General features: G+C 46.5%; 1 protein-coding gene across 1 annotated transcript in view; it reads left to right on the top strand.

The window, feature by feature from the left end:
* The window catches only part of FRAS1 (Fraser extracellular matrix complex subunit 1), a 587299-nt gene that overhangs the window by 340176 nt on the left and 230450 nt on the right, over nt 1–16673 (top strand). The window contains exons 19-20 of the mRNA XM_075544919.1: nt 5981–6121; nt 9952–10095. Of these exons, the coding sequence (XP_075401034.1) occupies nt 5981–6121; nt 9952–10095 (285 nt within the window). The remainder of the gene's footprint in view (nt 1–5980; nt 6122–9951; nt 10096–16673) is intronic.

The raw sequence follows: 16673 nt of genomic DNA, 5'->3' as shown, positions 1-16673 counted from the left end.
AAACGCAGATCCTCTGTTCTTTGTGCCATGCTAGACTCTAGCAGTGTGATTCCAGGCTAGGCCATCGCGAAGCATGATGCCGCTCACTCACCATTTACCCAGTTAGGCAGTGGTGGCCAGGGTTGCAGAGTCACATGGCGGGGTGACTACACTGACCGCACGAGGGCTCCAAGCCCGTGGGGCAATTCGTGATGGAGTCCTTTACTTCCTGCACAGCTCGCCAAGAGGGTACAAGATGATGAAATGTGGACAACATGTCAGGCTTTATCTTAACTGCATAATGGATTTTATTTACATATCTTCTAAGGTGTTATTTCAGAAGAGAGACTATTTTAAAAGAGTGTGCTGAAAAGATGGATCCTGGACCCCATAAATTGCCTTTTTATTGTACATACGAATGGTCATGAAGTTTTGTTCAGTTAACATTTGGGACACTTTAGCAACTAGATTTCTCCAAGCCATTTAATTTAATGCCTGGAAGATAGTTTTTCCTCCTTCATTCGGGTCTTATTATACAGCAACATTGCATAAAACATTAGTTTAGTGTCAGTTTTCTTTTTATTTATTGGCTATTTTGGTAAGTTAATACATTTACTTTAGGAGAACGGGAAGAACTGTTTTGTGGGTATTTTGATTTATTTAGCGGTTGCTAAGACTCACCCAAGACCTCAAGGCAGGAAGTATTAAATAAATAAATAAATAAATGGGCAGGAATCTGCCTGTACAGATTAAGAGAATGCTACCACTTATGAAGTTGGGAATCCCTGGCATTAATCGAATGAAATGTATGGAATCTATATTAAGCAACACTCTTTAATGTAGTCCCTAGTTTATAAACACATGCACGACATGCCTTCTGGGGATGTTCCGTTTTCTTCACTCCCCCGTTCTTGCTTTTACAGCATGGGTGTGCCCGATTTTGTGGGTAGAAAGATATGGGCCATGCCCTGAGGAATGCCTGATCAAGTAGGGGAGACTGACATCTGAGCAAGTAATTAAAAGAGTAAGGCACATGCTGGAACGGTCGTAGGTGTCAGGACACAAACCGCAAAACCAGGCGGGAGAATAGAGAAGACAGATTCACAGAGGGAAACGTTCATGATTAAGTACTTGAACGATTGATGGAAGTTGAGCGGGCGAAGAGAGTGGGAAAGACATTCTGGGCTGAGGAAGGAGAGACAGGATGGGTGCAAAGAAAGACTTGGTGTGGCTGGAGAAGGGTCCTGTGCCTTCTCTTCCTGCAGGTCAGTGCTCGCAGAGTAAGCAGCCAGCTGCTTCTTGAGCAAGGCGTTCAGAGGAGTCCCTGAGCGGTACAGAGGATTAAGAGTCTGACTAATCCTTGAAAAGAGGGTGCTGCCGAGGAAGGCCTAGCCTTCTGCAGTTACGGAAAACCTTGTGCAGCACAGTTCTCCTCTGGAGCCAACTGGAAGAGAGTTGGTAAAGCGTTTAGACTTTCTCCTATTGCTATGAGAGAGCCACTGAAGCACTGTCCCTGGGGACTAATGTGGTCAGTTGCATTGAGGAGACATCTGTCTGGTGGGTGCATCACAGGGTGACAGCGGGACGCCGTGGGGCTGCTTAGGAAGCTGGAGGAAAGTGGTGGTAATGAGGATAGAGGAATTGAGATCGATTTGACTGAGATTTGGGAATCAGAAGTCAAGATACATTGGTGATTGATTGGCTGGTGTTGATGATGGAAAGATAAAAATGTAGGATGACTCCAAAGTTTTAAGGATTTAGTGCTTGGTGTGGCTACCGAGTGAATACAATGGAAAGACCGGGCTGAGCTTGTAGGATATGCACTTGTGGGTGGATAGCAAGTGTGGGTTTTCTGGGCTTTTCTTTTATACAAAGAATGTAATGTCAACATCAAATGGTCATGGGCTGAGCTTGGGATTGGATAATGAGTAGTATTTTTGGAAGTGATTTGAATGAAATGTTTATGAAACACCAAGTAGAGATATCCTTTAGATATCTCTAAAGAAAAAAGAATTCAGGGGGTGCAACCCACAGGTTGAGAACCACTGCTTTAGACAGTTGATCCCCGGGTAAAGCCATAGCAGTACTCATAGATGTGAGACTCACTAGCACCAGCGAGCTTGCAAAAGAGTGAATGCAGAGAGAGAGAGGAGTGGAGGGAGGCATTTTAGGAAGTGCCAACATTTTTGAAAGAGAGAGAAAGAGACAGAGAGAGAGAGAGAGAGAGAGAGAGAGAGAGAGAGAGAAATAGTTTGATGTAAAACAAAAAAGACTGTAAGACCACTGTTTCTACCCCTCCATCTACCTGCATACTTGCCCACCCATTCAGAAAGCTCACTTACTGAGCTCTGACATGTCAGGGACAGAGGATAGGCCCTGTTCGAATCGCAGAGCTGGTTTCCACTTTGAAAGACTTTCAATCTGGTAGAGATTTTTAAAAAGGAGGAGGAAGAAGTGAAAGGATGAAAAACCATTGATTTTGTTTGACTTTACTCATTGAATTTTTCATCTAGGGATGGTACAAATGACTAGTTATTATGTATACGTCATATAGAGATGGGCCTGGGGTTTCTGCTCCAATCCTCCTCATTTCTCAGCATTGTTTTTTGGGGGGTCTTCTGATGCCTATTACTTGATTCCATTAACACCTCGTGATCACACAGGCTGGTGTTCTTCTTTCATGTGGGCTTGTTGCTTCTCAGCTAAATGGCCGCTTGTTTATCTTCAAGCCTTTAAGACCCCAGATGCTATATCTTTTGATAGCCGGGCACCATCAACTTCTTCATCACATTTGCTTGTTCACCCATTCTTTCTTCAGCGATTATAGCAGCCAAGTGCTTCAACCACTCCAATGGAGTATTATTCTGCTGTAAAGAGAAGTAAAGTACCTGCTACAACATGAATGAGCCACGAACACATTATGCTAAATGAAACAAGTCATACACCAAAAGTCACATGTGGTATGATCCCACTTTGATGAAAGAGATACAGTAGGGAAATGCAGAGAGACGGAATGCAGTTGGGTGCTTGGGTTGTTTATGCTCAGGTGTTCGCATTGTGGTCTTGGGAGCCTGGAGGATGGGGCCAATGGAGAGTAGTGCCTTGAAGAGGATGAGTTTTCCTTCAGAGTGCTGCCAGAGGAATATACTAAATATCATTGAATTATTCACATTCAAATGGTCACTTTTTGGTTAGGTGAATTCCCTGTTAATGTTAAAAAGGGGAAGTGGAGATTTGAATGGAGAACGGAATGAACAAGAATGGTGCGTGTGCATTATTTGAGGTGTAGTTATTTTTCCTGGCGTCAGGTTGGCTGGACTTCACAGCCGTCTGAGGAGGCTTTTGTTGCTGACACCGTCCATTCTGAAGCGGCTCAGATATGCTGTGTTGGAATATGCTTAACCGTCGAGTGGAAAGTCACTCTCGCAAAATGTCGTATCGCGCAGAGGAATTATTCATAGCAGTCCTTTCAGATCTCTTCCAAGTCTGCCCGGTAATGGAGTTAGTCTTCCTTGAAGGATCTCAGACTTTAGAGCAGAGCTTCCTCTATCCTATCCACTTCCATAGAATGCGGGTGCCTCCCCAAAGGCCCTGCAACCCCGTAGACATTCTGGAAAGCAGCACAGAACTGAAGTGTCATGAGAACTTTTCAGAAAGACGCAGGTGGAAATTCCTGCCTTTACAGGAAACAGAGCATCCTCGAGAAGATGACAATGGGAGACTGTGGTTGCCCAGCATAACCTTCCTCTCTGTACGCCACGATAACTAGCTAGTGGCCCACGGTAACTAGCTAGTGGCCCACGATAACTAGCTAGTGGCCCACGGTAACTAGCTAGTGGCCCATAGTAACTAGCTAGTGGCCCACGGTAACTAGCTAGTGGCCCATAGTAACTAGCTAGTGACCCACGGTAACTAGCTAGTGGCCCATAGTAACTAGCTAGTGGCCCACGGTAACTAGCTACTGACCCATAACTAGTTAGTGGCCCATGGTAACTAGCTAGTGGCCCACGGTAACTAGCTAGTGGCCCATGGTAACGAGCTAGTGACCCACGGTAACTAGCTAGTGGCCCACGGTAACTAGCTAGTGACCCACGGTAACCAGCTAGTGGCCCATAGTAACTAGCTCGTGGCCCACGGTAACTAGCTAGTGGCCCACGGTAACTAGCTAGTGACCCACGGTAACTAGCTAGTGGCCCACAGTAACTAGCTAGTGGCCCATAGTAACTAGCTAGTGACCCACGGTAACTAGCTAGTGGCCCACGGTAACTAGCAAGCTCAGTAGGCACTTGGTTCTTGAACTGCCCATGAAGGCAGTTCTGAAGTTTGCCCCGGTGATTCACACTGGGGCTAATTTCTGAAGCTGGTGGGTGGCTAAGGTTGAGTGGCTGCATCTTCAGTAGCAAGACTTTCTCCGAGAATTCTTGGCCCATCAGCCTTCCAATTTGTGCCTCTTCTTTGCCCCCGTCCTATAGAATCTAGTTGCCCCCGTCCTATAGAATCAAGCAGTAACCGTTATTCTCACCGAGTCAGGGTGTCCATCAACTGTGTGGCCAAGTGGAGGGAATGAAGTAATGGTGCCTGCTCAGAATGTACTCTTCATCTTTCCCTGTGGTGTGCTTTTCAATTCCCTAATGATACACATCGATTTCCTGCTTAATATGGATTTATATCAGGAAGAGGCAGGGATTTTAGCAATCTTATAAAGTCTAATAAAAACACATTGATATTTTCATAAATATGTTTACATTCTAAAAATTATCATGTTGCTTCATGTTGCTTTCCCAAATCATCTTTGGAAGCTTTGAATTGACAATATAATTGGATTTTTTCCCCCTTCAGATATTGCCACCCAATTTTCCATGACATGTGGTTCCATTGTGTTAAAAAATGTCTTCAATAACAAAATCACATGTGCCTTTTGTAATAGTATTTTCTTAATTATCACTTATTCCATTTTGTTTTTTAAAGAAAGCATATTTTTTTCTATGAGTTCGAACATTTTTGTCCGACATCATCAAGGCAGCTCCAACTGTTAGCAATGTCGCGCGTAGAGAATGCAGTGTTGCCTGGCCCTGCGTCGTCCTCGAAGCCACTGCTGTGTTGGAGCCCAGGGTTGCAGCCACTGAGTCAGTCTGTCTTCAGTGGCTCCCTCCTTTTTGGTGACCCTCTACTATGTCAGACATGCTGTCTTTCTCCAGCAATTGGTCCCTCCTGATAACACGCCCAAAGAAGCAAGACACAGGGCTGCCATCCTCACTTCTAAGAAGCTGTTCTTCCCACAGGACATTGTGTTTGTTCTTCTGACAATCAATGACACATTCAATATTCCTTGCCAAGTATTCTGAAAATCCCTAATTGTGACTTAAGCTAAGAGAAGAGTTACCAAGTTAATCTTTAAAAAGAAAGAAGGTTAAAAATTAATTTAAAATATGAGATGCTAGGTCCTATTTTCACATGGGAACAAACACCTTTACATAGATAGGAAGTTCTCAGAAGCTGCAAAGTGTCTGGGGATGGTCACCACTCAGTCCAGGAAAGGTGCTGTTCAGTCCGAATGGGAACTGGCTTTAGTCCTCAATCAGCGGTCTGTGGGCTTCCTATGAATGCAAGGACTTCACACGCATCAGCCCACTTAGTGTCTGCAGCACTGTGTGCAGTATGCAGTATGCAGTAGTCTAGTCTTCCACTGTGTTCCAACTCTGCTACGCACGTGTTGTTGCAGCTAGGCGTTGGCTGCTCTTTTAATCTGTGTATTCGTGAAGCTCGTTGTAGAATGGGCGCATTATTAACCTTCAAAGAATCAAAAGTGAAGCTTCCAGATGCTCACGTTGTAGGCAATTGCCTTTAGAAAGAAGTCTGAGAGGTGTGTGCCCTGTCCTTAGGAGGTCCAAGTGAGTGTGCAGAAGGCATTCCAATCCAGGAATGCTGAAGGGAGACAGAAGTGCGGTGCGTGTCATGTGGCAGTTTTTCTGATCGTCTCCTCTGCTTGGTCTTTCTCCAGCCTGTCACCAATCCTGTGTCGGGTGTGCAGGGAAGAGCCTGCATAACTGCACAGCCTGCCAGCCTTCCCACGTGCTGTTGGATGGCCAGTGCCTCTCCCATTGTCCAGATGGATACTTCAACCAGGAAGGCAGGTGTACAGGTAAGGATGTCACATGCCCTTTGACATTCCCTATACCTGTCTTTGTCTTCACAGTTCAAACATATCAAGCCAGGGGGCCAGGGTGAGGCTGGGACTTCCGGCCCAGAGTTTACGGGTGGAATAACATGGAACAAGGCGAGCAGTGAAGACTGCTCCTCCAACAGGACGCCGTGCATGAAGCCACAGCTAGAATAGCTTCACTCTTGACAGGAGATTGGCGGAGTGGTCCGATACCTTCTCATGAGAACGCTAAGCTACATTTTCTCAGGCCTGGGAGACCGAGATCAGAAGAGATAGCACCTCTTAGGGAGTGAAGAATGACCTTCATGTCTTAACAGAACCAGAAGTCAGTTGATCACAGCTATTTGTGGTCATGGTTATTAGTGAACTTCAAAATTTTGTTTCTGATTTCTTTTTCCCAAAGTTATAAATGATTTCCCATGTCATGGACTACACACACATACACACACACACACACACACACATTCTGCATGAGGGAAAGTAAAAAAGTATTGCTATTGGGGGTTCCAGTTTATACATGAGTTTATTACAAATAAAATGTGCTTAAACTTGCCTCTCTGATTAGTGCATTGCTGCAGACAAGTTCTTTCAGTAAGCTACTTGCCTTAATCTTGTTAGAGTACCTTTAAAAAAAGAAAAAAAATTGTGCCATGGGGAAAAATATTTTAAGTAAGGGCTCACATCAATTTCTTAACAAAACTCCAATGAAAATCTTTCCAAGTCATTGACGCTTTACAACAAGGTTGCTGCATACCGGCCCCAGATAAAGGAAGGTTTTAGATGGATCTGGCACTTCAAGGAAGGTTGGGAGATCTCAGGAATGAGCCATGCGAGGGACATTGTCAGCCTGGATGAATGAAGAAACTGTGGCTGAAGCCTAGGACCTGCTGGAAGAAGACTGTTGACTTACTATTAATGCAATGGCTACTGAGCTTGCCTCTCGCACGGCCCAGCGTTTTCACTGTGGAGCGCAAACACCTTGGCCTTCCCAAGCTTCCAGCACCAGGGCTGCCAAAGACGTGTTGAAGACCAGTTATCCCCCAGAGCTGATTGTTCTTCAGCCCTTAAGCAAGGTAGAAGGAACAGATCCTAACGGAGATGAGTCTTGGATTTACTGATGCAATCGAGAGAGGTAGACATGAGCCCAGCTGAGTTCTTTATCGGCATGTCTGACACCTGGGTTGACTAGGCATCTTTCAATTTTTGTGGCCTCTTCTTGAAGCTGGTTGGGCTTCCTCACAGCGTGGCAGTCTCAGAGAATAATAATAAGCCTTCTTTCGTGCCGGCTGGCTTCTTTTTCTCAGAGTGAGTATTCCAAGAGCTAGTAGCTTCATGCTTCTTAAGACCTTTAACCCCAGAGATCACACTTTGACGTCTACTTGACTTGATTAGCCAAAGCAGGATGCCTAGATTTAAGCAGGTGCAGGAGTAGATGACACATACGTGCAGGGTGGGGCGTAGCGAATGCTGGCCATCTTGGAGACGCCCTGCCACAGGCACATGTGTCCATGAGCAGGTACTTGGCGTTAGACCTTGCTTCCTTGGCTCGAACAGAGTAGAGCCAGAGGAAGGGGACTAATTTCCTTCCCTGACGCGTTAGTCCAGTTTGTCTTTAAAAGTACCTTCATATTTCTGTGACAGAGATCCTCAAAAATACTCGTTAAGTTCAGGAGTTTATTGGAATTGACAAAACACTAAAATGAAAGCACCTTCTTGTAGCACTGTATTTTCTTGTGTCCATGGGGAGAAAAGAAATAAACAAAACAACCCTAAACCAAACATATTCTATCAAGATTATTTTATTTCTGAAACTAGATCGCGGAGGTCAACTGCCAAGAAGACAAAACAGAGCAAAGCCCGTCATGTATTTATCTGACACAGTGGACCTGGAATCAGAAAATATTTAATGGATTTACAAAACAGAACTATTTTTCTAGATACTATTTCGTGGATTTCTCTAGCTTTTTCCTCCAACTGGGGAATTTAGTGCGGACACAAATTTAGGCGATTGAAGATCAATATTGTTCTTCTGGAATTCTCTTAACTTTCTCCAAGCATCTTCTTCATCTCCCCAAGTCCCATGTGGTCCGGGTTACCTTGACACCCTCTATCCAGCTCTGTGGGGCTCTGCCCAGTTTCTCTGTCATTAGGTGGCTCTGGGAAGCGGTTTCTGTCTCGAGGTGTTTCTGTCCCAGCGCTGGTGGCGCTCCTGGCCGGGAAGTTGTTGGGAGGGTGGAGTCGGAGCAGCTCTAACTCCTCTCTGCTCACTTCTCCATCACCCACTAGGGAAGGCCACCCAGCTCCCTGGAAGTATTGCAGCAGGGAGGGACATCGGGCTGTCGAAATCGTTCTGAGAAGGCCAGTATCTCTTGGCCAGGCCTCTTCCAAGCTACGAACCTCAGGAATGTAGAGTGGAGCTATCATTAGCCCTGCCCTTCTAATCAGCAGTTCGTTTTCTTAGGCACTTGCTCTTCGTTGGTCTTGTTCGGAATAACTCCTTATCGTCTATTGGCTTCATGACAGAAGAAATGAGAAAGCAGTGGACTTGATTCGAAATCTCTGCTTTCGCTTCCCACCCGCTATGTGCCGGAGAGAATTCTTGGTCACCAGTTCAGCGAGCTCTGTGCAGCTCCAGCCCCTCCCCTCCCTCTGGGAAGCGAGGGGCCTCCTGGTCCTTGGCAGAGGAAGCCTGGCCTCTCCATCCGCGCTCGCCCTGCTGCCTGCCTTGGCAGCGTGAATGCAGCTGCAGCTGTTCCCTCCTTTGATTCCCCCCACCCTTATCTTCAGTGCCTCCGCTTTAATGTGACGCACTTGGGTTTTCAAAGGTAGTACCTCTGGCTAATTTGATGGTCGGGGGTGCGGTGGGGTTTAAAGAAAAAATATAACTTTGGCATCCTTTTATTTAAGAAATTGAACTTCAGACCTGGTCCATGATAACCTCCAGGCAGAGAGCTTACTTTGATCTGTTCTTCAAGTTGAAACCAAGGTTGGCTGCTAGTAGACACATCCAGGTTGGGGGGCTGAGGGTAGAGTGTGGTTGGCACCAGATACACTTTTGGAATTGTTTTCTGGTCGTGGCTCCCTCCCTGCCTGCCAGGAATCCTTGCAGAGCCAAATGCCTCCTCCGAATTTTGGATGGGCCCTCTCCTTCGGCTTTGGGATGTTCGCAGGAGCTTACAGCACTCTTTGCTGCTTTGCTTTGGACTTACTTGTTTGCAAAGGCCGGGCTGGCCAGGGGCGGCCCTCAGGAACATGTGCCTGCAGACTGAGATTTGTCTGGCTCTAGATGTTGGGCCTTGGGCTCTAAGAGTGAGGGCGCCCCAAAAAGTCTGGGAAAATTCCATGATGTAATTCCATCCTTGCACGGACTTCTTGAAGCCCCGTGTATCCTGATTGCCACTGTAAATTCCGTGTCTTAGAGCCTAGTGGCACAAATGGTTTGCAAGCAGCTACTTAACTAAAGGTTGCCTGTTCAAGCCCACCCAGCAGCTCCGTGGAAGAAAGGCTTGGAAAACTGCTTCCATAAAGATTACAGCCCCCAACTGCCCCCTGTCCCGGGTAGTGGGAGGGCGGTTCTACTCTGTAACACAAGGTGTTTCTGTGAGTCACTATTGACTCAGTGGCAGCAGGTTTGATTTGGGGTTTTGTTTTGTTGGAGTCTAAAGACATGCAGGCTTGCTCGGGAGCTCTCGGAAGAGGATGAATTGAAAGGCTGCCCGTCTGGACTTAGCCAAGCAGATGAAATGCGTCGTGACTTCACACTCAGAACTGTTCATTCCAATCCTGCTTCTTATTTTATTTCCACCTAGAATGCCACCCAACCTGCAAGCAGTGCCATGGCCCCTCAGAATCCGACTGCACCTCTTGTCACCCGCATGGCACACTCATGGGGGGAAGCTGTTGGACGGCCTGCAAGGAACAGCAGTTCCTCAACCTCAGCGGACACTGTGCCGGTGAGTGCCCCCCTTACTGGCCCTCAACAAGCCAAGGTCAGTGCTGGAGTTGTTCACACCAGATTCAGGGAGACTCTCACGTCTATCCTTTGTCTTCCAGTTAGAAATTCTTTGTTGAAAGACATTTGTCTCTTATATTTGGGGACGCACCTCTTTGCCTTCTTGCAGGCATTTAGTCCACCCCTGTGGATCCCAATCCAAGAGCCCTGGCGGTGTAGTGGTTACCCAGTCTGGGCTGCGATCTGCATAGTCGGCAGCTCCAAACCAGCAGTAGCTCGAAGGGAGAAAGCCTGGGCTCTCTGCTCTCATAAACAGTTACAGTCTCAGAAACCCATGGGGGTCACTGTGAGTCAGCATTGACTGGATGGCCATGAGAGTGAGTCCATACCAGTGGAAACTTTCTAGTAATCCTTTGAGATTCCGGGGAAGGAGAAACAAACAAAGGGAGGACCTCACATTAAGAAATACAGACATCGTGGTGTCGTGGTAATGCCCTGCGCTGCTCATCTCAAGGTCAGCAGTTTGAAACCACCAGCCCCGCCCTGGCAGGAAGGTGGTCCTTTTAAACCCCATAAAGAGTCATACTCTCAGAAACTCACAGGGGTAGTTCTACCTTGTCCTATAGGGTCACTGTGAATTGTCATTGACTCATTGACAGTGAGTTTGGGGGGTTGAAAATGATAATAGTACATCACATGCATTTGGCACCCCTCCGCTTAAGATGGCAAAATCTATCTTCAAATCAATTACTCCGTAGGCCTATATTACCTCCTCCCTCTGTAGAGAAACTTTATTGTCAGCTCAGGCACAAACTTTCAGGGATTAACCTCTACGTGGATTGGTTGTCTCAGGAGATGGGATTTTTCCTTCTCATTTTAGAACTCCATCTCAGAGTGAAATGATTTAGGAAAGCTGTCTAGAATTTGACTAATGACCAAGGGGGTATGCAGTTTTTGTGTTCATCCACCCATTCATGCCACAAACAATTCTGAATGCCTCCGAAAGTCAGATGCTTGTTATACAAGATAGAGACCCTGCTTCCCAAAGACCTTGTTCTGGAGAGAGAAACGTACAGGTTAGTGGCTTATCTGGAGTTCTGGGTGAGACAGGGATTAACATTCCTGGCCCCCAAATTAAAAACTGGAAGTTTGAGTCCACCTGGAGGCACAGCAGAAGAAAGGCCTGCCAGACTGCTTCTCTAAACTCACCACTGAAAGCTCAGTGGAGCACAGTTGTGCTCTGCCATGCGTGAGGTCACCAAGAGGTGGAGCCCACTTCAGGCAGTGGGCCTCTGGGTTAGTGTCTATTTCTTGACAACTTCTCTGCGTTTTAGGAAACATTTGCCTGCGGCAGCTGTTTTCACGGGGTTAGTGGGCTTGGCTGGGGCAGCAGGGTGATGGTGGAAGACATGCCAGTGGGTAAGCAGGAAGGAAAGGTGAGAAAGGTAGGGTCTTGAAGAACACATGCTGGAGCATGAGGTAGGGTTAGGAGTTCTCCATTACCCAGGAGAACAGAAGGGATCCGGACATGATCAAAGTCCACTAGAAGAAGCTCTTATGGAGAACTCACTGAGTCACTACTGTGAGGGACCCAGAGATCATGCCGGCTACTTAAGGACATGTACCAAAGACACAAGTAAGGTTAATAAATAGTACAATGTAGAGCTAACAGTCCCAATGACAGTTCGGGCTGTAGGAGACCAGAAGAGGAAGTGAAAATAGAAGTAGAAAGGCATCATGCCAAAATTCTGTTCCACAGATTGAGATTGGGGGGTGGGGGGTAGATGGTAGATGGTGGTAGATTTCCATGGGTGATTCCAGCACAAGGCATGACCACAGGGGTACAGTGTGTGGGTTCTTTATGGCCAGTGAGTGTCTACCTGGTTGAAGAACATGCGTTCTATTGATCCATATTAAATAAAATGGTTGGAAAACTTAAACTGGAACCAGCATGGAGAAAGCCCAAAATGTGAACCAAAAGCCTTGGAGTAAATCTTGTCACCATTAGTGCATGAGAGTTTTGGGAACAATTGTGATTTGACTAAAAGGTATATTGGAGGTTGGATGTCTATAGCCTTCCTGATGAGTTTGCAATTTCCAACCAATTTGGCATATGGACCCTACGCATTTTATGCAGGGGCATATATAAATAAATGTTTATATAAGGAGATTGGAATAAATTAAATTTTAATGAGCTATGTTCTCTTCAATGTCCAGAGCCCTGTTTGAGAGTAAATTAGTCTATTAGGAGGTGCATTAAATTTTTAAGATTAAGAGGGAACCATTAGAATAGAGAATCATGGGACTGGACTTACATGACTCTGGAGGGTCCCTAGAAGCGGAGGGTCAAATCTTGACTGTTGTGGCCATTAGGTGTGTTAGATAATGGTTTTAGAAAAGGTAAACACAGGGTTTTCTGCTGCTCAGAAATCCTTTCACTGGGTAGCAATCATGTAATCATAACAATAGCAATTGTGGAAGAGCATTTGCACAACAATATGAGCTGTGGAATAGTAACAGAAAACGTTGATCAGTGTTTTTCAGAGAAGCGCATTGACCTCGAAGCTTTGCAGTGAGTGTGCGTCCTCTTCCTAATACTGCCTTCTTCTCTCTGTGCCACTGCAGCCTGTTCAATCATCTGCCCACTCATCAGACACTCATTAGGCACACTCGCTGTGATAAGCACCAGGCTACGCACCTTGGATACAAAGAAGAACCAGACGTAGTGCCTACACATATCAAATCGATAGTTTAGTGAAGGAGGTGGATGGGTATGTGTTGACCAGAAGATTGCTGTCGTCACCACAGAATGTTAGATGAACCAGGGCGAATGAGCTCTAACCCAGAGAGGAGGCAATGATGACTTTGTGGAGCCTGTAGTTACCAAGATGATTGTCAATGGTAATGAGGCGGAGGGAGTTAGGGATTTGGAAGGTAGGGCATTCCGAAAACAGGCCATGGAGTGTTAAGTCCACGCCCTGAGTGTGGACTGGGAGCGGCTGGAGCAGAAGCAAGCCAGGGGCAGAGCATGAGGGACTTCCTTTGTGTGCTCAAGTTAGGTGAGCTTACTTCGTCATCAAGGCTGTGGAGAATTCTTGAAGGGGTTTCACCATCTGAGCGCTTGCTTAGAAGGAGGCAAGACTGGTTAAGAGACGGTTGCAGGCATCATCCAGCTGTGACAGCAAGGCATTTCCCTGGGAAAATTGCTGAGGGCAATGAAGGCAGGCGAGCAGGGCTTCAGTTAGTGTGAAGAACATAAGAGGAGGGGACCCGGGCAAACTGCTGTTTCTTGGGAAAAAAATGGTGGCAGTTTGCTCTGGTTTAACCTAATGGAAGCAACAGGGAGAGGGAGCTTGTGGCTGGATAGCACCACTCACGCCGGGCAGTGAAGAATATGATGCGTGCGAATTTGGGGGTAACTGACACCTCTAGAGATAGCTGTCCAGGACGTGGCTGGAGGTGGGGTGGGGCGGGGGCAAGTGAACATAACTTTCCACCAGGAGCTCATCCACTATCTTCATTTGACCCTAAACCCACAGTCCAGGAATTTTTTTTTTAGGCAAAACGTTGCCTTAGTTAAGTCTGAGCTAATCCCATGGAATGTTTAGATAACTTTTATCTGAACTTCATTTGGTGTTAAGAGAAGCCAGGTGATGATAACAAATCCAAGACTAACCCCCTCTATACCTCCCAAGGCCAGCTGTGGGGAGCATCTGCATCGAGCTTGGGAATCCTTGCGTGCTGGAAGCCCTGGGGAAGAATCCGATTGACTCCCCATCTCTAGTAGGGGGGTAAGATTCACTCCCGGGGTTTATTCTCTGAGTTGTACCCACGATCATCATCAGAAACCTCTTAATTGTACTTAGCTGTTTAAAAAGAAAATTACATCTAATCTGTCACACAGACAAGAGTAAACACATCCTGGGAACAGGTCCAATAACCTCAGTGTGTTATCACATATGGAGATGGCGTATGTGGGTTTCATTCCCCCAAGCCCATCAAAGCAAAGAGAGAGTCGGTGAGATTCAGGTCAGGGCTGAAGGTTTTCAGCAAAGACAAATGGACTGGAGTGAGAGGCAGGAGTGGGTAGGATTGTAGCAGGCATGTTACGTGCCAGGTTTTTTGCTCCTGAATCTTTTTGCACTCAAATCTCAACAGAATTATGGGGAAAAAAATGTTGAATCCATACCATGTGTGCACTACCCATTTGTCTTTCTCAGCAGAAGCATCTCTCCTGTTTGTAGGAGAGTGTAACAAAGATGAAAGCATCGCCCTGAGCTTTGTGCAACACCACCCGGCACAGCGTTGCGCTGGGGTTGTCAGGCAGACGAGTTGGTGGCGCGGCGCTTCTGCGCTTGTGCTGCAAAGACTGGAGATGGCAGACATTTCTGAACCCCCTGCTGTCGGAATCACGCCGAGGAGCTCACAGCAACCCCGTGTGGGTCTCAGGAGAACTGTGCCCCATAGGCTGACTTTTCGTGGGTGATTTTTAGGAAGTAGATCAAGAAGCCTTTCTTCCATGATGTGTCTTGGGGAATTCGTGTTAGTGGTTAGTACTACGCACTGTTGAAACCACACAGAATCTGTGAATTCATTCAAGGGGTGGGATTCTGGGTGGGGAAGCGCCTGAGTTTATTTCATGCCGTCACTAAAATATAGAAGGGCTCCCTTTCTTTGTAACTGCGTGCCTGGATGTGAGCAGAAAGAAGGCCAAGGTCAGGGAGAGCTACCACTCCGAGGGTTTTCTCATGGTGCTCTCTGGCCCTTACGCAGTGCTCACTAAGTGTAACCTACAGGGAACCAAAACACACTCCTGCCCAACACGTTCAGAGTCTGGGTGAGAAGTAACGCTGCAGGATTTCTCGGAACCTTCAGCAGACCATCAGCAAATTTAGATGTGTGGTGAAATTCCAAATCATGTCCCATTCACCCGTCAACGGCCTCTTTTTTTCTTCTTGCTATTAGAGCTTCTCGCAGAGCTATCAGAGGTTTAAGAAGAGAGTTTCAAAAGGCTACACTAACTGATGCTAGTGTTTTGCCCTGCTATGCCACCTTTCTGCCTGCTGAGGAACACCAGAGGCTCATCCGCAATGATGCCCGTGTTGGGTTTGGCCATTGCTAAGTGGAGCCATTTGTTGACCGATTACAATGTTTCCCAAAGTGGGCATGCCGCCCCCTGGAGGGCACCACTGGAGTCACCCGGGAGGCACTGGGTTACTAAACAAGAGTTTTCAATTGTTGGGACGCAAGGAGGTTGAGCCTTTTTTTTTTTTTTTTTCTGAAATGGAGGTGATAGGTCAAATAAGTTTGGGAACCAAAGGATTATGAAACATGCTAACAATTTGTCTTCCAGATCATAAAAACATCTCAGGCCCCTCCTATGGATTTCCCCATGGGTTGTCATCACTTCTGAATGAAGAAGGGCTTTGAAATTGGCACAGGAAATGGAAATCCACAGACTAAAAGAACAAACCCCTTTGCTCTTTCCTGCATAAGTTGCTGCAAGTGCAGCCATGGGTACTGACTGAACCGGCTCGCGTGGGCCATCGCTAAGAGCCGGGAAGCAGCCCTCCGGGAGTCCGTATACCCTCTCTCTGCCTCCAGACACAGAGACTTGCTACGAGGGAGGTGGGAGCCAGTGCTGTTTTCCGGCAGTTGATACTGGGTGGGTGAGGTAGGCTGGCTGTAGCCGGTATCTGCTGTGGTTTCTCCTGCAGTTGCCAGTTGAAAGGAAGGAGAGGGTATAAAATGTATTCTGACCGTCAAATCCTGCCCACGAGTGATAGTAGAAACACAAAACCCATTTGCAGGGTCTCTGGATTCAGCCTCGGGTAACTCCCCTCTGACCGCAGCCTAGGGGTGTGGCTAGTCTTCATATCTGACAGAGAGCACTGTAAAGTGGGTTTGGGCAGATATCGTTAGGTTAAAATGTAACGTATCATCTGATCTCCCTCTTGACCCAGTTTAAATTTGTCCAGCGTTTTCATGTTTTCTGCTTTCTTTATGGTTGAGGTTTTTTATTCTGTTTTCTTGTTTCTCCATCTGATCACTGTTGCTGGGTCTTCGTTTGTTTGTAGGCAGATCTACAGAGACAGGGAGTGGATTCATCATTCCCCAGGGGCGTAGAAGGGGGGACACTGGGGAAACAGGGAACCAATAATGAGGACAAGAAAGAAGCAAGTGTCCTGAAGTTGATGGTAGCCATCACTGCACAACTCTCAGTAATGTCACTGAACTACTGAATTGTATGATGTCTGAGTTGCATAGCAATGAAACTATTAAGAAAAATCCTGCCCATCAGTTCTGTAGGTCAAACTCTTGGCTTCCCAGGACCAACTTCCTCTTGGCTTCTCCCATGTTGTAATTTCTAGTGTTTCTACCAATTACCTAGCATTTGCCATTGATTACTCATGTTGTCTGTGAATCATGTTTTCAAGGCACCTAAAAACAGGCAGCTATTCCGAGGGCTAGAAAAGGGTCCTGGTAATAATGCAGTGGATAAATAGGCAGCTAAGGGCACCGTTGGTGCTTTGAACCTTCTAATGACTCTGTGATAGATAGATAGATAGATAGATAGAT

Source organism: Tenrec ecaudatus, chromosome 3, assembly GCF_050624435.1.
Source record: "Tenrec ecaudatus isolate mTenEca1 chromosome 3, mTenEca1.hap1, whole genome shotgun sequence".
In the NCBI taxonomy this organism is placed as follows: domain Eukaryota; kingdom Metazoa; phylum Chordata; class Mammalia; order Afrosoricida; family Tenrecidae; genus Tenrec; species Tenrec ecaudatus.
The sequence above is the reverse complement of the archived record's forward strand: the minus strand, read 5'-3'. Positions and strand labels throughout refer to the sequence as shown.